General features: G+C 60.8%; 1 protein-coding gene across 2 annotated transcripts in view; it reads left to right on the top strand.

The window, feature by feature from the left end:
* The window catches only part of MLPH (melanophilin), a 41,810-nt gene that overhangs the window by 13,090 nt on the left and 11,535 nt on the right, over nt 1–17,185 (top strand). For both annotated transcript variants that reach the window (XM_029933548.1, XM_029933547.1), the window contains 6 exons: nt 7,833–8,054; nt 8,168–8,280; nt 10,496–10,534; nt 12,422–12,525; nt 13,619–13,735; nt 14,838–15,039. In XM_029933548.1, coding sequence (XP_029789408.1) covers nt 7,833–8,054; nt 8,168–8,280; nt 10,496–10,534; nt 12,422–12,525; nt 13,619–13,735; nt 14,838–15,039 — 797 coding nt within the window. The remainder of the gene's footprint in view (nt 1–7,832; nt 8,055–8,167; nt 8,281–10,495; nt 10,535–12,421; nt 12,526–13,618; nt 13,736–14,837; nt 15,040–17,185) is intronic.

Genomic DNA, 17,185 nt, shown 5'->3' with positions numbered 1-17,185 from the left:
CGGCTCTGGCTCGCAGCCGCACAGCCGGCCCCGTTCATGCCCCGCCGTCTCTTTGCTGGACATCTACCCCCGCTCCCCGCCCCGGGCCCCCAGGAGCCTCCTTCCCTCCCTGCCTCCCTATTGCTGCCTCCTTCCCATCGCTCACATCCCGTCTAGGTGTCACCTCCTCAGAGGAGCCTCCCTGATTGTTCTTTCTACATTAGCCACCACCCTCCCAACACCACTGCTTTCTGCTCAGCCTCCTGGGTCTCCCTCCACAGCACTGAGGGCTGGTCTAGTGTCACAGGAGTCGTGCACTTGAGTGGAGTCCGCTTCCCCACCACGCCTCAGCCCAGGGACGGCTCTGCTTTGTCACTAGCGCCCAGCACAGTACCTGACCACGGAGACTCCAGAGCTGTCTTTGTGCCCAGATCATTATGAATGTGCGCCTGGGGCTTTGCCTGCGTTGTATCAGTCACTCCCCGGACAAGCCTACCATGTGGCTCTCCCTATTTTCCCGGTTTCCAGGAGAGGACCTGGGAATGCGCCAGGTTCCCCGGCTGTGACGGGAGCCCAGAAATCGGCCGGGGGAGTATTGGGGGAGGGGACATCTTGCGTGTGGTCTGTACTGTTGCTCACCGCACTAAGTGTCCACCATTCATTTTCCTCCCGGGTGTTTACAATGTTACCTGAGGAAAAGATACACATTATTTTTTAATGTCACGTGAGTACAGAGTAGCACCTACGTGAACCTCCAGATCGTGCCCCCTTCTTTCAATCCCTTCATCTGGGGAAGAGCCAGTCCTGTGGACACCCGCATCCTGGACCCACGGGCGTGCACAGGGGAGAGGCAGGAGAGCCCGCACTTCCTGCCCGTGAGCGTGCTGTCTGCTCTGTGCGCGGAGGCCCCTCCCGCAGCTGCACCCCACCTCCGCCGAGGGGGCCTCTGTCCGCGGCAGGAAGGATTAAGTAATCCAAAGGCCCCGGGAGGACAGGAGTGCTCGGCGCGGCGGTGACTCATGCGCCTGGGCACCGCCCAACTTACCTAAATAGAACACCCTGTTTCGAAGGGCACAGCCCGGAAATCAAATATTAGGCCTGCGAACCCTCCCCGGGAGGGCAAACAGGTGGGGCTGTGGGTCGCTCCCGCTGCAAACAGACCAGCCCCCGAGCCTCTCTCTGGAGTTCTCCCTGCCCGAGACACGGGCATCCCTGGCACGCTGTGGAAATACTGCTGCCAAGGAAGGTGACACGGGCCCCCCGGCGGGCCCGTGGCCCCTCAGACAGATGGCCCCGAGGGCCGAGGACCCGGGCCGAAGCAGGGCCTGGGGGTCAGGACCAAGAAGGACCACTGCCAAGACTCCGGTGACCTCGGGCCCGTGTCACCAGCCGCGAGGATCCCGTCCTGGTCCCGTCCGCCGCCCTGTGGTCACTCTCTTCCCAGGACTTGGCAGGACGTCGGCAAGTTCCTGCTCCTGCTTCCTCTTCGCTCCTGATCTGTACTCACGTCGTCAGGGCTGTACAGCCACGTGCCTGCTCTGCAGCTGTGGTCACGCGCCGCCGGCCCTTTCTTCGTTCGTGTGGGACAGCCACGCCCGGTCTGGGTCGGTGACTCGGTGCCTTCAGGCCCCCACACCCATTCTTAGGGTCACCCCTGGGATCCCTCTCTCCGTGGGGAGCACATCACAGGTTACGCTCTCAGGAGAGGCACGGGCTGTGGAGTTTACATTCTGGAACCTCTCAGCCAGGAGGAAGACCTCTGTCCGCACGCTTTCCCTTCGGCGCTCTGGCAGAATGAGGCTCGCCCCAAAGACGCCCCACCAGAGATGCCCACGCCCTGATCCCCGGAGTCTGCGGTTGTGTCCAGCTCTGTGCGAGAAGACTAGGTTGTAGGTGCCATTAAGGCCTCTAATCAGCTGGCCTGGTCCTGGATGACCCGGATGGCCCCGGGTGATGACAAAGGGGCCAGCAGGTGGAAGGAGGGGAGGCAGGACCCGACGAGAGCCAGGGTGCTTTGCCGTGGGAGGATCCCGCCTGCCACACAGGCCAGGGCCACCAGCCCTCCACATGCATGAGACCAGAGCCTCCCGGAAGGATTTCAGTCCTGCAGCACCTTGATGTGGCCCAGTGACCCCCACGTCAGACTTCCCACCTTCAGAGCCATCAAATGTAAAGAGCAAGTGTTATTTTAAGCCATGAAATGTGTGAGAATTTGCTGCCGCAGCCACGGGAAGCTGGCCCACGGTTTCTAGCACTCTCCGCATCCACCTCTCTCTCTGGGCCCTGCAGAGGAGCCACGTGCCAGCCCACAGGGTCCCCCAGAGGGAGCCCTGTCCGTCGTGAGCCGGGCTGGCAGCCCCCCCCCCCGCCGCATGCAGCACTCCGGATCCAGACCCTGACCCTGCTTTCCTCCTGGCTGGGGGCCGTGTGTGTGTTCCATCAGCGTCACCCCCCTCAGCTTGCTCGGCACTCACACCCAGCCCAGCCACGCCGAGGGAAGCCGCACCCGTCTAAGATGGCCTCCAGTCTCCAAGCCTCTGCTCATTTACACGGACTCTTCATGGCTTAGTCTTCTCCTTCAGAGGCCCCCAGCCCCACACCCCCTGCTTGTGGCCAGGTCAGCGGTGGGTGTTGGGGGAGCGGCTCCCGGTCCCCACGGTGACAGCACTGCTGGGGTCTTGACTTGGCACACTGCCCGCTGGCTCCTTGCTGGTCCCCGAGACGGAACGGAGGCTCAGGTCGGCATCAGGATCAGGACCGTCACTCCCCTGAGAATTGTCCTGGCGTTGGGCACGGCTGGCCCCCCACCACGAGATCCCTGACCCCAGCCTTCAACCTCACGCGCTGCGGCCTCCTCGGCCCCACCCCAGGACTGCCAGTCCCCTAGTCCCTCAGCAGGGACTCAGGCTAAGGACCGCCGGCCCAAGAGGCAGAGAGCAGAGCACTGCTCAGAGCCCATCCCTCTTACAGTGGCCGCCGAGGGACGTTGGTGCTGGGGCCACAGCGTGCTCCTCCCCAGAAGACCTGGAGGGTGCATCACCAGCCCCCAGGCCCTGGGCTGTCCTCAGTACTCACACGGTTCCATGCATTCCCCTCCGACTCCCCACTGCGAGGGGAAGCGCAGGGACAGGCAGTTGTGACCTCTTCACGTCGCCTCCAGCCCCGCTCCCTTCCATGCCCGGCCATTGCCAAGACAGGACCTCCCTTCTCTGTCTTGTCTTGAAAGAGCTTGCCTGGCACCAGAACCACCCCCCGCCCTTGTCCTCAGAGGACCCTGAGCCTCTCCTTCGGGACAGTAGGCATCTCTCCTTCCCTCGGCTTCAGGGCACCAGTCAGGGCTCTTGACGTTGGTGCCTCGGGGTGGGCTGGAGGTTGGCCAGCAGAGCACAGAGCTGTGGGCCTCTGGTCCCAGGGACACCCCTCTGCTGTGCTCCCCGCATCTGTCCGTTTCCACCCCTGCCCTCCCTCCAGCCCTTTCCTCTGCATCTAGGGCAGCGAACTTGCTTCAGAGCCCACTGTGCTCAAGTGTTTTGGCCTCGGAGTCCCTTCACATTCTCAAGTTATTGAGAAACCCCAGAGAGCTTGTGTTCGTGTGGGCTATACATGTCAATATTTACCCTCTCAGAAATTAAAACCAGGCATTTAAAAAAAATACTCATTCATTCGCTTAAATAACAACAGGAAAGCCCTTATGTGTTGACATAAATAACATTTTTTAATGGAAAATAACTTTTCCCCAAACAAATGAGAAGCCTGGCATGTTGTATGTGTTTGGAAACCCCCTCAGTTCTGGCCTAAGAGGAGGTGGGAGAATTCTCGTATCTGCTTCTGCTTTCGGTGTTTCGGAGCACGTGGTCTTGGCTGAGGAATTTGAAGGAAATCTAGCCTCCTCCAAATGTATGGTTGGAAAAAGAGGTGTTTCAACATCCAGGTGATTATGAATATTATGTTTTGATACTACGTGGAAACTCAACAATTGGTAATTTTTTTTAATTTTTTAATTTTTTTTTTGAGAGAGAGAGAAAGAGCAAGAGCAGGGGAAGGGCAGAGAGAGAGGGAGACACAGAATCCAAAGCAGCTCCAGACTCTGAGCCAACAGCACAGAGCCCGACACGGGGCTCGAATCCATGAACTGTGAGATCATGACCTGAATGAAGTCAGACACTTGACCGACTGAGCCCCCAGGAGCCCCACAACTGATAATTCCTTACAGTAGATTGCACGGTGGAATCTGAGGCCATACGAGTGGACTTTTCCTGTTACATGAAAACCCGTCGATCTGTCTTGCGCTCAGAGTGGACCTTTGGTCCTTGTGTAGTTTTGTCACACCATCTGCAGCTTCTAAATGACGGCTCATTTCATTATATACCCAAAACGTCACACTGACGTCATCAGCAGTCTCTTAAAAAAAACGTAAGTGTTGGACACCATTGAGCTCGCGGCAGCAGACATAAATCCCCCAAGATCCCTCTTTGTGTTCGAAAGCCTGAATTTTGTCATTGGCCACAAACACTGTCCCTTGCTCTCCCGCGGCGACGGCTCCCTTTGTTCATTCCTAAGAAAATGTCCAGCGAACGCCCATGTCAGCATAGTTTGTCTTTCAGTTGTTTTTTTTTTTTTAAGTAAAAATGATGTCCCGGGAGAAAAATCTGGCTCCTGTCGGAGTCCAGCCGGTGCCTGCTTCCTCTCGTCAGGACCTTGGTGGCGCTTCACGATGTAGCAGAAATGCTTCCGCATGTTTTTCCCATTTCTTCAGGCAGAACAGGAAAAAGACACGGGCTCAAGGGCCGAGGTGGATCAGATGAATGCCTGTTCTTAAAATTTTTCTTAATGTATTTTATTTACTTTTGAGAGACAGAGGGAGACAGTGTGAGCAGGGGAGGATCAGAGAGAGCGGGAGACACAGAATCCGAAGCAGCTCCAGGCTCCAAGCTGTCAGCACAGAGCCCGACACGGGGCTCAAACCCACGAACCGTGAGATCATGACCTGAGCCGAAGCCGGACGCTCAACCGACTGAGCCCCCCAGGCGCCCCAGATGAATGCCTGTTCTTGTAGCACCGAGGACAAGCCTTTAATCCGGACACACTTCATCAAAGACATGCTCGTCTTTACTTCTGTGACGAAGCCTGGAACGTATGCGGTCTGTCCCCTGCGGTGACTCGGGCGGAGGTCCTAGGTGTTTGGCCCCCGGGGCTTCTATGCTGCAGGTGCCAAGGGCCGACAAGAGGAGTAACGTGTCAGCATCGTGGCCAAGACAATGTTGACCCTGTGGGTCCCAAGAACCTCCAGAGGGCCTGGACCTCACCGTGAGATCCGCTGTTCTAAATCCTCGGCCTCCGTCTGCTCCGGTGGGAATTCTGCCCGTCTTCCTCCCCTTGCCCGTGTCCATTCCTTCCCGTCTCTATCTTGGCCGTGTCTTCTCACCTCAGTGGACATAGCCTGTGGTCCTTCCATCTCAGCCCGGCTCCTTGGTCATCCGCTCCCGTCTCTTAATCCCATGGAAGGTGCCACGCACGCTTGTTTCAGGTCTTCTGTTTCTGACCGTCAGCCGCATCAGCCGTTTCTTCCTGGCGGTGACTTAGACTCGAGTCCGCCTACACACCCGTAGGGGAGGGACATCTGGTCGACCCGTTGTTTGCAACAAGCATCCCGAGTGAGTTGCTCGGGCCCCGCTCCCCTGCTCCCTGTGCAGCTCCGGGGCAGGGCGGTTGCCCGCAGCCGGTAGGCGTCAGCTGGCATCACCGGGCTGGAGCAGCATGGGCTCTGCCCTGCCCTCCTCTCCCCCGGGCCAGCCACGCAGAAGAGAGGTTATGTTTTCAAGAATCCGAAGCCGAGTATGATGATCCCATCCCCCGTAGCTGGCACCGGAGGCGTGTCAGCGCCCAGCCACCGCGCCCAGGCTCTTACTTCTGGGGACTCTGCGCCCTGGGAGGCAGCGTGCCGAGCATGTCCCCGTCTCTCTTCCTGCCGTGCTGGGGGTTCCAGCACTCTCTCTCAGTGGGAGGAGAAGAAGGGGCGGCCTCCAGATTTTCTGCCTGGTGCAGATTTAGTCCCAGTGGAAACGGAGGAGGGGGGTGGCCCTCCCCCTCCCCTCCTGCCTCCAGGAGTCTATACTAGCTGCTGTGAGGCAAAGCCGGCCTTGTCAGGGCAGCTTCATCTAAATTTTTTTGATGTTTTTTATTTATTTTTGAGACAGAGAGACACAGTGTGAGCAGGGGAGGGTCAGAGAGACAAGGAGACACAGGATCCAAAGACAGGCTCCCGGCTCTGAGCTAGCTGTCAGCACAGAGCCCGACACAGGGCTCGAACCCACAAACTGTGAGATCACGACCTGACCCAAAGCCGGTCGCTCAACTGACTGAGCCCCCCAGGCACCCCCTTTTTAAAAAAAATTTTTTTTAATATTTTTTATTTATTTCTGAGAGAGAGGGCAGCTTCCTCTAGACCGTGGTCAGCGGTGGCCACACTGGCCTGGGTGCCCCCAGCGCTCGCCATTCTCTCTTGGCTTTCAGAGCTAGACAAGTTCTGTCTGTGGTCTGTCTCCCGGAGGGCTTGAATGGAGAGTGGAGAGAGGGAGATCCGTGAAGCATGGTCAATGTCACTGAAAACGGAAGGTCGTGTCCCAGGGCCTCCCGGCACCGCTGCCTCGTCCTGCGCCGCCGCCGTGCTCGGGGCGGGGGGACCCCACCGTGAACCATGGGCGCAGGGTTCACACAAGACTGCGGCACCCAGGACGTGTGAGATTTTTGTCACTAAGAATGGATCCTTTTTGTTGCCTCTAAAGCTAAAAATATTGCATTTGGCAGGCATTCTCTGAAATCCAGAAATGGACGTGTACATTTTCCAGTCCGTCCAGTTCTGTGACGTTCACCAGAAAGTTCCGGGGAACTGGGGTTTTCCCAGGACAGTTCCCGCACTGGGCATTCTGCAAGCCAGGCCACGCAGCCCTGCTCTGTGGGGTCAGCTTGCTTCCTGCTGGACGACACCCAGAACTCTTGCAAGGGGTCCCTCCCAGCTTTGCCCCCACACCGTGTGTGACCTCCTAGGGACAGTGCAGTGGCCTGTCACTTTCTCAGCAGGGTGACAGCCCACCCCCCTTACCTGGCGGAGTCCTCTGTGCAGGCTGTTAGCTCAGGCCAGCGTGGGGAGTGGGTGTGATGGCCAGGCCCTCACGGAGAGGAGCGCCAGCCTCGCCCGCCCGACGAGCTGGATGAGGGCCTGCCTTGCGTCTTCTGCTGCAGCTCCGACCAGCCGTGAGCACTCGGACTTTCCTCTCCTCTCTAGCCTCGTCCACCAACCCCACCCCCTCCAGGGAAGGCTGGACAGCGGTGCTAAAGGCTGCAGGCCCACCCTCATCCGGTGAAGCAGGGTGCCCAGGCACGGTGTCGGGCCTCCGCGCCGTGCAGGCTCCGTGGGCTCCGGCTCAAAGCTGGACTTCAGGGCCGCTGCCCAGCCTCGTTCTGTTTCGAATTGTGTGAGTTGTACAGGCAGGTGACGGCCGTCCCAACCCGCGACTCTGAGCCCTGCACAGCTCCCTGGCACGGACGGAAGCCACGGACACACAGCCTGGAAAGTTGTGCCCCTGTGAACGGTCACAGATATGTTTCCGTTCAATTCCATTCCTATAAAAACCGGGTGTTTCAAGCCCAACCTACTGAGACTGCGCACGTGTGAACCCCACCTGTGGGCTCCCTCTGGGGAGAGAGTGGGAGTGTGGAGCGACCACGGCAGAGATTTGGGTCACTCTTCTCTGCATATGAGAAAGCTCCCGTGTGTGTGTTTACACACATGCCTGCGAGCCTGTTGCTAAAACAATGTCTAATATAGTTCTCGTTTCTGATACTCCCCTCAGGGGGCTGAAGGGCAGGATTAAGAAGGAGAGCTCCCAGAGGGAGCTGCTGGCGGACACGGCCCACCTGGATGAGACCCACTGCGCCCGCTGCCTGCAGCCCTACCGGCTCCGTGCCACCCCCAAGAGGCAGTGCCTGGACTGCCACCTCTTCGCCTGCCAAGACTGTAGCCACGCCCACCCGGAGGAGGGGGGCTGGCTCTGTGACCCCTGCCACATGGCCAGGTGAGCTGGGGCCGGGGGAGGGAGGGGGCCCGGGTCCAGGGCACCCTGTGGGTTCCAGGGCTGGCCGGAGACGGGCGGGCAGTGGCCTGGGCCTGAGCTCCGTGTGTCTGCAGGGTCGTGAAGATGGGCTCGCTGGAGTGGTACTACGGGCATCTGAAAGCCCGCTTCAAGCGGTTCGGGAGCGCCAAAGTGGTCCGGTCCCTGTGCGGGCGGCTGCGGGACGGAGGTGAGCAGTGGGACGAAGGGGCAGAGCCGACCTCTCTCCGGGGCCTCGTTTCATTCCCAGGCGTGTTTTAATGTCTCAGGACCCGGCAGATCCCTTGGCACGTGTGTGTGCTCCTGTCAGTCCATCTTGGGTATTCTATATGACATTGGCTGTTTTCCATGTGGGGCAGACCTCGCACCCCCTGGCCTGGCCCCCCCGAAGTCCGCAGCTGAAATCGTGTTTTTCCAGTGCTTCCTAGCAGCCAAGGCTTCTGCACCTCATGGCTCATCGGCTAATCAGGCCCTCGTGTTCTCCAGGCCCTTCCTCCCCAGGCCTCTGATTTTGGGGCCTCAACTCTCTCTTTTAACACACACATTCCTTGTGAGTCTGACATTTATCAAGACTTACAAAAATTAATTCTAACTCAATCGTGTTTTAAAATTTTGGATCCAAGTATTTATTTCATACTGAGCGTCAACTCTATACTGTGACCTTGCGCCAGCTCTGTGTTCACGGTCTTGTCCACCTTCACAGGGCTTGGAAAGGAAGGACATTTCAGGGGAAGGGGGACGTTTGGAAGTTGAGTTTGAGCAGAGATCATTGAGCAGGGTCCGCAGGAGCATGGGCCTTGTCGCGGTCACTTGGATCCCGGGCTCTGGCGTTAAGCCTGGCCGGGCCCTCGGGCGGGGAGAGCTCACCGGGCCGGTGCTCGGGGCTGGGCACCTCCATCGGGCACGGGCCCTCGGGCCGGGAGCCCCTGCACATCAGCAGCAGATCCTGTGCTGTTTGGATTGCAGTGTCCTCGCCAGGTCCCAGCCCCAGGCCTTCTGGGGAGAGCTCTAACTTGTGTCTGTGTCCCGTAAAGCCCCACGTTGGCAGCGGGACCCGAAGTTGGGCATAGCCACCCCCGGAGCGCACGAGCCTTGGCTGGGCCCGATTCAAGCACGCTCTTGAACCCAGGACCGGGACCGCCCAGAGGCACCTCCCGGTAGTGGCTCGTAGCACCTGCAGCAGTGGAGCTGGGGGTGGGGGGCTTCTTGGAGACAGAGGAATATGGTAAATCATCCAAAGAAGAGCACTTTGAAGAGTAGGAGGAGGCTTTCCTCAGAACTGTGCTGAGATGACAGATGTGGCCAGGAAGGGGCTGTCACCCGGTTCTCAGAGGCTCTTCCTCCTCTCCCCTGCCCTCCCGCCGCTTCCCCCAGGGGTATCTGTCCCAGGCGGAGCCCGTCACTGAAGCCCAAGGCCCCATGCTCACTTGGCCAGCCAGGAGCCGCCCGGGCCTTCCTGCAGCCAAAGGGGTTTAGTCTGGCCCCTTCACGGGGCTCAAGGGTGAGGACCCAGGAGCAGGGCCGCCCGCACTCACTGCAAAGCATTCGGTAACCTCAAGCCCCGAGGTGTCCCCGCTCCTAGAGGAAACCACAGGCCTCCACGTTAGAACCCCTGAAGACCTGGCCTTACCCTGAGAGGTGCGGATTGCAGGGCGGCGGGCTCAGGGATTAGGGCTGGATACTCCAGTGGCTGCTGCAGCCGCTCCCGCCTGGAACCCGCCGATTTCAAAGTAGTCCCGGGGCCCCCCGGGGGCTCAGTCAGGGAAGCCTCCGACTTGGATTCTGATCATAATCTCACAATTCGTGGGTTCAAGCCCTGTGTCCAGCTCAGAGCCTGGCATCTGCTTCGAATTCTGTGTCTCCCTCTCTCTCTGACCCTCCCCTGCTCGCGTTGTGTCTTTCTCTCAAAAATAAATAAAACATTAAAAAAATTTTTTTCAAAGTAGTCACCACCGAAGGCCACCAGGTGGCGCTGCTGGGCAACAGGAACACAGGCTCCCAGCGGCTGCGAGGGGTGGGGGCTGGGAGGTGGCCAGTGATGGGGGGCATGGGGGTCTCAGGTCCCCTGAGAGACGCCCAGGATGCAGTCCCCCTGCTTGGCGCCTGGGAACCCAGCACACTGAGGGGGAGAAGGTGCAGGGGAGGAAAAAAAATAGAAAAGAAAATAGAAATGATTGAAATCAATGGGTCTAAGGCAACCTGGTGAGCTGGTAGGGGCCCCTGGGGGTCTTCTCCCAGTGAACCTGGGAGCAATGGTGTGTTTTCCCAAGTCCCCCACACCGGGACGGGCAGACCCTGCAGGGGACGGTCCCAGGGCCAGGAAGGAGGTGAGAGGAAAGCCCGTCCCTAAGCACGCGGTCTCCGGAAGATGTCTGCTTTTCTCAGTGCCTCTTCTTTGGTTCCAGGTTTGCCTGACAGGGCACATGGGTCACCTGACATCCACAGTAAGTCCCCCGTGTGCACAGGGCTTGACTTTTGCTTCCGCCCACCTCCCTACCCGCATCAAGAGCCATGGAGAAATCTCTTCCGTGTCAGGAGCATGGAAAACCCTTTGGGTTTCTTTGAGGATGACTTATCTCTGCAGATGGGTTAATATCGCTGAGTCCCTTGTCCCAGGTGGAGAGACGGAAGGAGGTGCTAACAAGGTCACGGAGATGCTGTTCATGTTCAGTCGGCCGGTGTGGGGGAGGGGTGCTCCACCCTGACGGGTCACACACACGCACGCACACGCACGCACACACACACTCGTGCGCACACGTGTCTGGGCCTCTGGAACCACTTCTACGCGCCCATAGTACACATAGAGTTCTGTCGCACGGTCTTCGGTCCGACAGTTTGGGGTGCGTTCCCTCAAGACAGTCACTGTGCCGAGAATTGAACATAATTCCCCGGTCTGTGGGCCGCACGGGTCTGAGTTTGGGGGCCCGAGAAGGCTCACAGGGCACTCGCAGATATATGAAAGGCCCCGCTTGCTTGTGCTTGGGGCCTCTCCCCACCCCAAGGCCCTGGGGCTGAGGGCGGGGCACGGTGGGGGGCGGGCAGGGCAGCACGTGCTGGCCCTCGTGCCCCCTGAGAGGTGGCGGGTGATTCACACTCTGAAGCCCCGGAGTCCGTGCCTGGCTGCCTGTCTGGTGACCTGGAGGCGCCCAGCACGGGCCAGGCCAGGGTGGGCGGGAGAGGAGAGGGAAGGGGCTGTGACGGGGCCCCCGGGGCCGAGGCTCACCTCCGGTCCCAGCTGTGTCTGACGCCTGCAGGCGGGCAGGTGAAGGGACGATGGGTGACGTGGCCCATCTGAGAAGACCTGACTTAGCCGGGGGCCTCCTTCACCCGCCACACACGCCGGCGACTCCGACCGCCCAAGACGGAATCGATGGACGGAGGGCGAATGCCCGTAGGGGTGACCCTCGACAAACTGATGCGGAGTAATCGCTTTCTGCTGGGATTCAGACCAGTCCTAACTGATGCTGGGCTAGGTCTCTGTGGGGCAGCAGACGGCCTTGCCTGGAAGAGTCACAGTGGGTGGGTGGAAGGGTGGACGGAGAATGGGTGAGGGGGTGGGTAGGTAGATGGATTCGTTATGCCGAGATCGCAGTGTCCCCCAAAGACCACCAGGATCCGAGTCACCTATGCAGAAGCAAAGGGCGTTTATTCAGGCTTAAGCTCAGTCTCTTGGACCTCACCCGCGCAGTGGATCCATGCTGAAAACCCCGCGCATCAGAGCAGGGTTTTTATTACAGTAGGGGTGAGGGATGGGGTGAAGGGTGGAGTGAGGGGCTGGGATTACAAGACGATTGGGCAGTGCATCGGCAGAGGTGGGCGCGGCGCAGGGTGATTGGCTAATTTAAAACGAGGCGGGCTCAGTAAACAGCGGGAATATTGGCTCGGGCTGGTGGTGGGATCTGCTCGGGCAACAGGTGGGTAGTTTTTCTCTCCGTTGCCGAGTCTCACCTGGGGAAACAGACTTAGGCCTTCTAGTTTCTGAGGCTTATTTGAAGCCTGTCATGGAGTCAGTTTGGTCCTTCAGATTAATGATAAGTAGGTGGATGGGTTGTAGATGGATGTAGATGGGCAGGTGCCATGGGTGGATGGATGGGTGGGGTTGGATGGATGGGTTGGTGGGTAAGTGGATGGATGGGTAGGAGGGCAGGTGGGCGGATGGGCAGGCTGGCAGGTAGACAAATGGGTAGGTTGCCAGGTGGATGGATGGGTAGGAGGCCAGGCGGGCGGCGGGCAGCCTAGCGGGTACACAGACAGGTAGGAGGGCGGGCGGGTGGACGGTTTTCCCCCCGTCGTTCCCTCCCTGGGTGGACTCATGCGTGTGTCCACTGCAGGTGGGCCGGCGCCAAGCCCTGGAGAAGGAAGTGGAGACAGTGAGCAGACAGAAGAGGATGAAGAAACGGACACAGTGGCCCAGGCCCAGCCCCTTGGGAGCAAAGTAAGCCTTCCCCAGTCACCCCCGCCCCTCCCCCACCGGGAGCCCCAGGTTCTGATTTCCTAAGCACCTCAGCGCTCCCCAGCAGAGCAGGAGCTCGGAGAGCCCGTCCCCTTGGCCGTGCCCAGCCCGTCTCTGAGACGCTGACACCAGACAGGGGCGTGCTTTCCCCATCTGGTCTCACCATCGGGAACCCCGCACAGGCTGCAAGGCCTGCCTGGCCCGTGGGTCAGGGTTCCGGTGCACGCCTGTGAGGTTGTCCGGGCAGGCAGGGGTCCCAGAGGGCGCGCTGGCGTCTCCCTGGGCGGCCTTTGCCTCTTTGAGGGAACTGAGGCCCCTTTGGACTCCCCTCTGTGAACATTTGTGCTCTTCTTTACGGCCAACCGTGACCCTTGCTTGTTTTGGTGTTTGTTTCTGTCTTCAGAACAGAAAGTTATCTTTAAGTCATTCTTGGTGATAGTAAGCATCTGGGCGGGGTGAGAGAGGGGAGCAGGTTGGGGCAGGGGGACAAGGATGAGCCTCGGGGGGAGGCCAGGGTCCTTGAGAATCGACACCGGACAGTCTGGCCAGGCCACGGGGAGAACACTGTGTCCCTGCCACTTCCCGAGCTTAATGAGCGCTGCCCAGTGTCTGGAATATTCCCCACGCCGTACCTTTAAAGGACCAAGGTCATCATGAGGGAGGATCTCAGTAGACAAGTGCCCTTCATCCGAACAACCGGGAGCCCGCCCCCACCTCTGCACCCCCACTGCGGATGCCCCTCGTTTGTCTGAAACCCCCCGACTCGCCCAAGGGAGAGGCCCCGTCGCCGTTGAGCAGACGCCTGCCCAGCCCCCGCTAAGGCTGCGGTGCTCGGTGGCTGTGTCCACAGCACTTCCAAGTGCTGGCCGCCCCTCTGCTCCTCTGGGAGATGCTGAGGAAGCAGGCCCTGCGGGGTTGGGGGAGGGCCGTGCGGGCCCCTTGGTGCGGCCTCGGAGCTCCTTCGGGCTTGTTTCTGGTGCGGGAGGCGGACACGCCCGTGGGGGCCGGGGGACCCCTCCTCTCTGTCGGGCTGACCCTGGCTCTCCTCTTCTTGCCCACGTCTGCACCTGCTCAGAAGAAACGCCTCTCCATTCACGACTTGGACTTTGAGGCCGACTCTGACAACTCGACTGGGTCCTGCAGCCACTCCCCGAGTCCGTCCCCGGTCCCGATGGCCACAAACAGCCTGCAGGTCAGTGGGCTCACATCTGCCCCCTCCTTCCCGGGCACTCAGGTATCGGGCCCCAGGGGACAGCACTCTGGGAAGGAATCCGAGGACCACAGCCGCATCGGGGCAGGACAGGCCAGCGGAGAGTTTGGGAGGGGGCCCAGGACCCGGAAGCTGGGCTGGCAGCTTGGGGAAGCGGAGTGCAGGATGGGGTCTACGGCTGGACAGACGAGGGGGCCCAGGGGATTCGGGCCGGCTGCCTGTCCCAGAAGAAAGGCAGAGACGTGTGACTTGGGAGGGCCGGCGGAATGGTCTCTGCCCCGGAGTCCAGGCCTGACGGGTGCCCGGACATCTGTCTGGTGGCACCAGGCCACAGCTGGGGCAGGGACGCAGATGCATGGGTGGCTCAGCAGACCGCGATGGGGGAGGGGACGGCAGGGCAGGCAGCCGGCACCCCAGGGGTCTCTGAGCCCCGGGTCCTGCTCCAGCCAAGGACCAGCCATAGCCGTCTCCACTTCCCGTGGCCCTGAGGGCCTGAGGGCAGCTTCCTTCCTGCCCCCTCCACTGGTAGGAGGGGCCCGTGGCTTCCCGAAGCCCTCGGCACCTTGCTTCCTCGGGGATGGTGGCAGAGCAGAGAGGACCCTCTGCCGGCCTGAAGAAGGGAGGGGAGAGTGGAGGGGCTGCAGCCAAGGGGCCCCCCGGGAGCCCTGCCCACACTCTCTCTTGCCCTCCTGGCCTCCCAGGAGTATGAAGGTCCACACACTTAGAAAAATGCACCCCCCCCAAAACACCAACTTCTCCATCTCGTTCTCAAGGGTCCCGCCTCAGGGTGGGTCGGGCCCCCCAGGCTGTCAGCTGGGTTTCCGCTCTGTTGTGTGATGAGGGTCCGAGGTCCCAGGAACCCCAGCCTTCCACAGACACGTGATGCAGAGTAGGCAGTACAAGTTCCAGCAGAACTTCTGGAATTAAAGGGAACTGAGTTGCAAAGGGGCAGAGCGGAGGGGTGTCTGGTCTGGGTCAGTCGGACGATGTCCGGAAACCCTCAGACCGGGACTCGGGGAGCCACATGCCAGGAGCTGCCCCTCCTGGTAAAACATCGCCCAGCTGACAGGCCCCGTGCGCTCAGGCCCTCACAGACGAACCCTCTGCGAAGGGCACCCCCCAGGAGGCCGTGGTCCCGGAGGAGGCTGGTGTCAGTGCCCCCGGACGCCACCCCCATCCAGAGGAGCAGATGGACAGCCTCCCAGCTGCCGGACGGGACGCCGTCACGGAGCCCTGCCTCCCTGGAGAGGCCTGCGCCACAGCCCCGGGCCTGGCTGTCACACCGGGTAGGTGTCCTTGCTGGGGGGGTTTTGGGGGGGGAACCTGCCTCGCGGCCCTGATGCCTGGGGACACAATGGCTGATTTGTAGCAACTCCATCCTTCCCTACGATGTCCAGCACAGGCAGGCCTGGCCAGCGCCATCGGCACCTGCCTTCTCTGGGCAGGGGACGTCCCTTGTCACGCCCAGAACGCCCAGCATTAACGCCTCGCCTGGCCACACGGCTCTAACCCTGCCACCTATCAGGGAGGATACGGAGCTGGCCTGGGGTAGGGACCTGCACAGTTCCCTGAAATGATTGGGATCACCGGTCACCCGGACCAACAGTCCTGACTAAAGAATGGGGCAGCTCCGGACCTGGGGACGGATGGGACACTCGGGACGGATGGGACACTTGGGGACGGATGGGACACTTGGGGACGGATGGGACACTCGGGATGGATGGGACACTTGGGGACGGATGGGACACTCGGGATGGATGGGACACATGGGGACGGACAGGACACTTGGGGACGGATGGGACACTCGGGGACACTTGGTACACATGAGACACGGGACAGTGGTACATTTGGGGACTGATGGGATACATGGGGACGGATGGGACACTTGAGGACAGCGGTACACATGGAGACCCAGAGAACACGGGGACAGTGGCGTCCGCAGGGACGGTGGCACAGGCCCCATTTGGGCACTGCTTCCCACCGGTGGTGCCCAGCTGTGACTCAGGAGCTCCGTGCGTGCCCCGAACCCACATTTGCTCAGTGTACGTTTGTCATCAGTTTGCTTCGTAATGAAATCCCATCTCTTCCTGTGCCCTGTGGCCGGGTGGGTTCAGACCCCTCCTGACGACGGAGCAAATGAGATCAGGGCGGTGGCACGGCCGAACGAACCCCCGTGGCCACAGGGGACCGGCTGCCGGGAAGTGTGGGCAGCGCGCCATCGGCGGGAAGTCAGTCCACCTTCCGTGTCCCCTTCTCACTGCGTCACGGGGACATCACCTCGTGGCTGCGGGCCATTGTTCCCTCTAAACAGCGAATAAATGAATCTGCATCGAACAAGTCACAGGACGCACCCGCACAGACTTGTGTCCCCTCCCCTGCCCCGAGGCCCCTGAGCGCCCTGAGCACACACGCACTCGGGGTGGCTGGGGACTGAGAGGCCGAGGGAGACACTCGGAGTCCCCAGCCCTGCTCCCTGCCAGCCCAGCTGCCCGGCGTGACCGGCGCTAACACACAGCGGCTCGCAGGGACCATGGGGTTTGGCCACCGCCGTGTGTCTTGAGCGAGTGTCAGCGGCCTGCGGGGGCCCCGCCTGAGGGGTGGGGGGTGGCCTGCGGGGGCCCCGCCTGAAGGGAGTGGGGGGCGGCCTGCGGGGGCCCCGCCTAAGGGGGGGCAGCCTGCCACTTGATCCGCCCACTTGGCCGTGGGGACTCAGCTTCCTGGTCATAAAGGGGGTTGAGGCCTGACGTGCAGTATGGTTGTAGGCACTAAAGAGATGGCCGTGCCCGCAGTTACTGACCAGCAAATCGTCACAGACGGATCCGCTCAGAGTCTCACTGTGGGCACAGTCTGGGCACGGCTGCGCCGTGTCCTCAGGCTGAACCCCGTGTGTCACCAGGGCTGGAGTCTCACTGGAGCTCGGGGACCCTCTCCCCAAGCTCCTCGGGCTCTGGCAGAGCTCCCGGCCCCATGGGGCCCTGCGGAGCGGCTCCCCCCTGGCCTCGGGGGCCAGTCAACCCTGGACGCACCTCGAGTGGGCTGTGGGGGTGCCGTCCAGGCTGCCCGGGCCACGGGTGAGGCCGTGGGGACGGCGAGCTCCCCCTCCCCCCGCTGGAGCCCGGGACAAGCACTGCAGGACCCAGCACAGTGCTCCCTGCCCCCCAAGAGTCTGGCCAGAGTGACCGGTGTGGGAGGACTTCCTGACGTCAGCTCCGCTCAGGCAGACTCCCCAGGGCCCACCTGCCACTTTGCGGACCTGGCTTCCTGCTCTCCGGGCGCCACCACGAGGGGCCTGTCTCCTGTCCCCTCACACGGGGACGTGCAATCTGCCCCAGCTTCCTTAGATTTTAGGGGCTCAGCTGCCGTCACGTCTTCGGTTTATTTGACCTCTTTCTGTTTCCTTTATTGGGAAAAACATGCCCCCCCCCCCCCCCC

The sequence above is a fragment of the Suricata suricatta genome, chromosome 3, assembly GCF_006229205.1.
Source record: "Suricata suricatta isolate VVHF042 chromosome 3, meerkat_22Aug2017_6uvM2_HiC, whole genome shotgun sequence".
NCBI classification, from domain to species: Eukaryota; Metazoa; Chordata; class Mammalia; order Carnivora; family Herpestidae; genus Suricata; species Suricata suricatta.
Note: the sequence above shows the minus strand (reverse complement) of the source record. Positions and strands in the feature narration are given on the sequence as shown.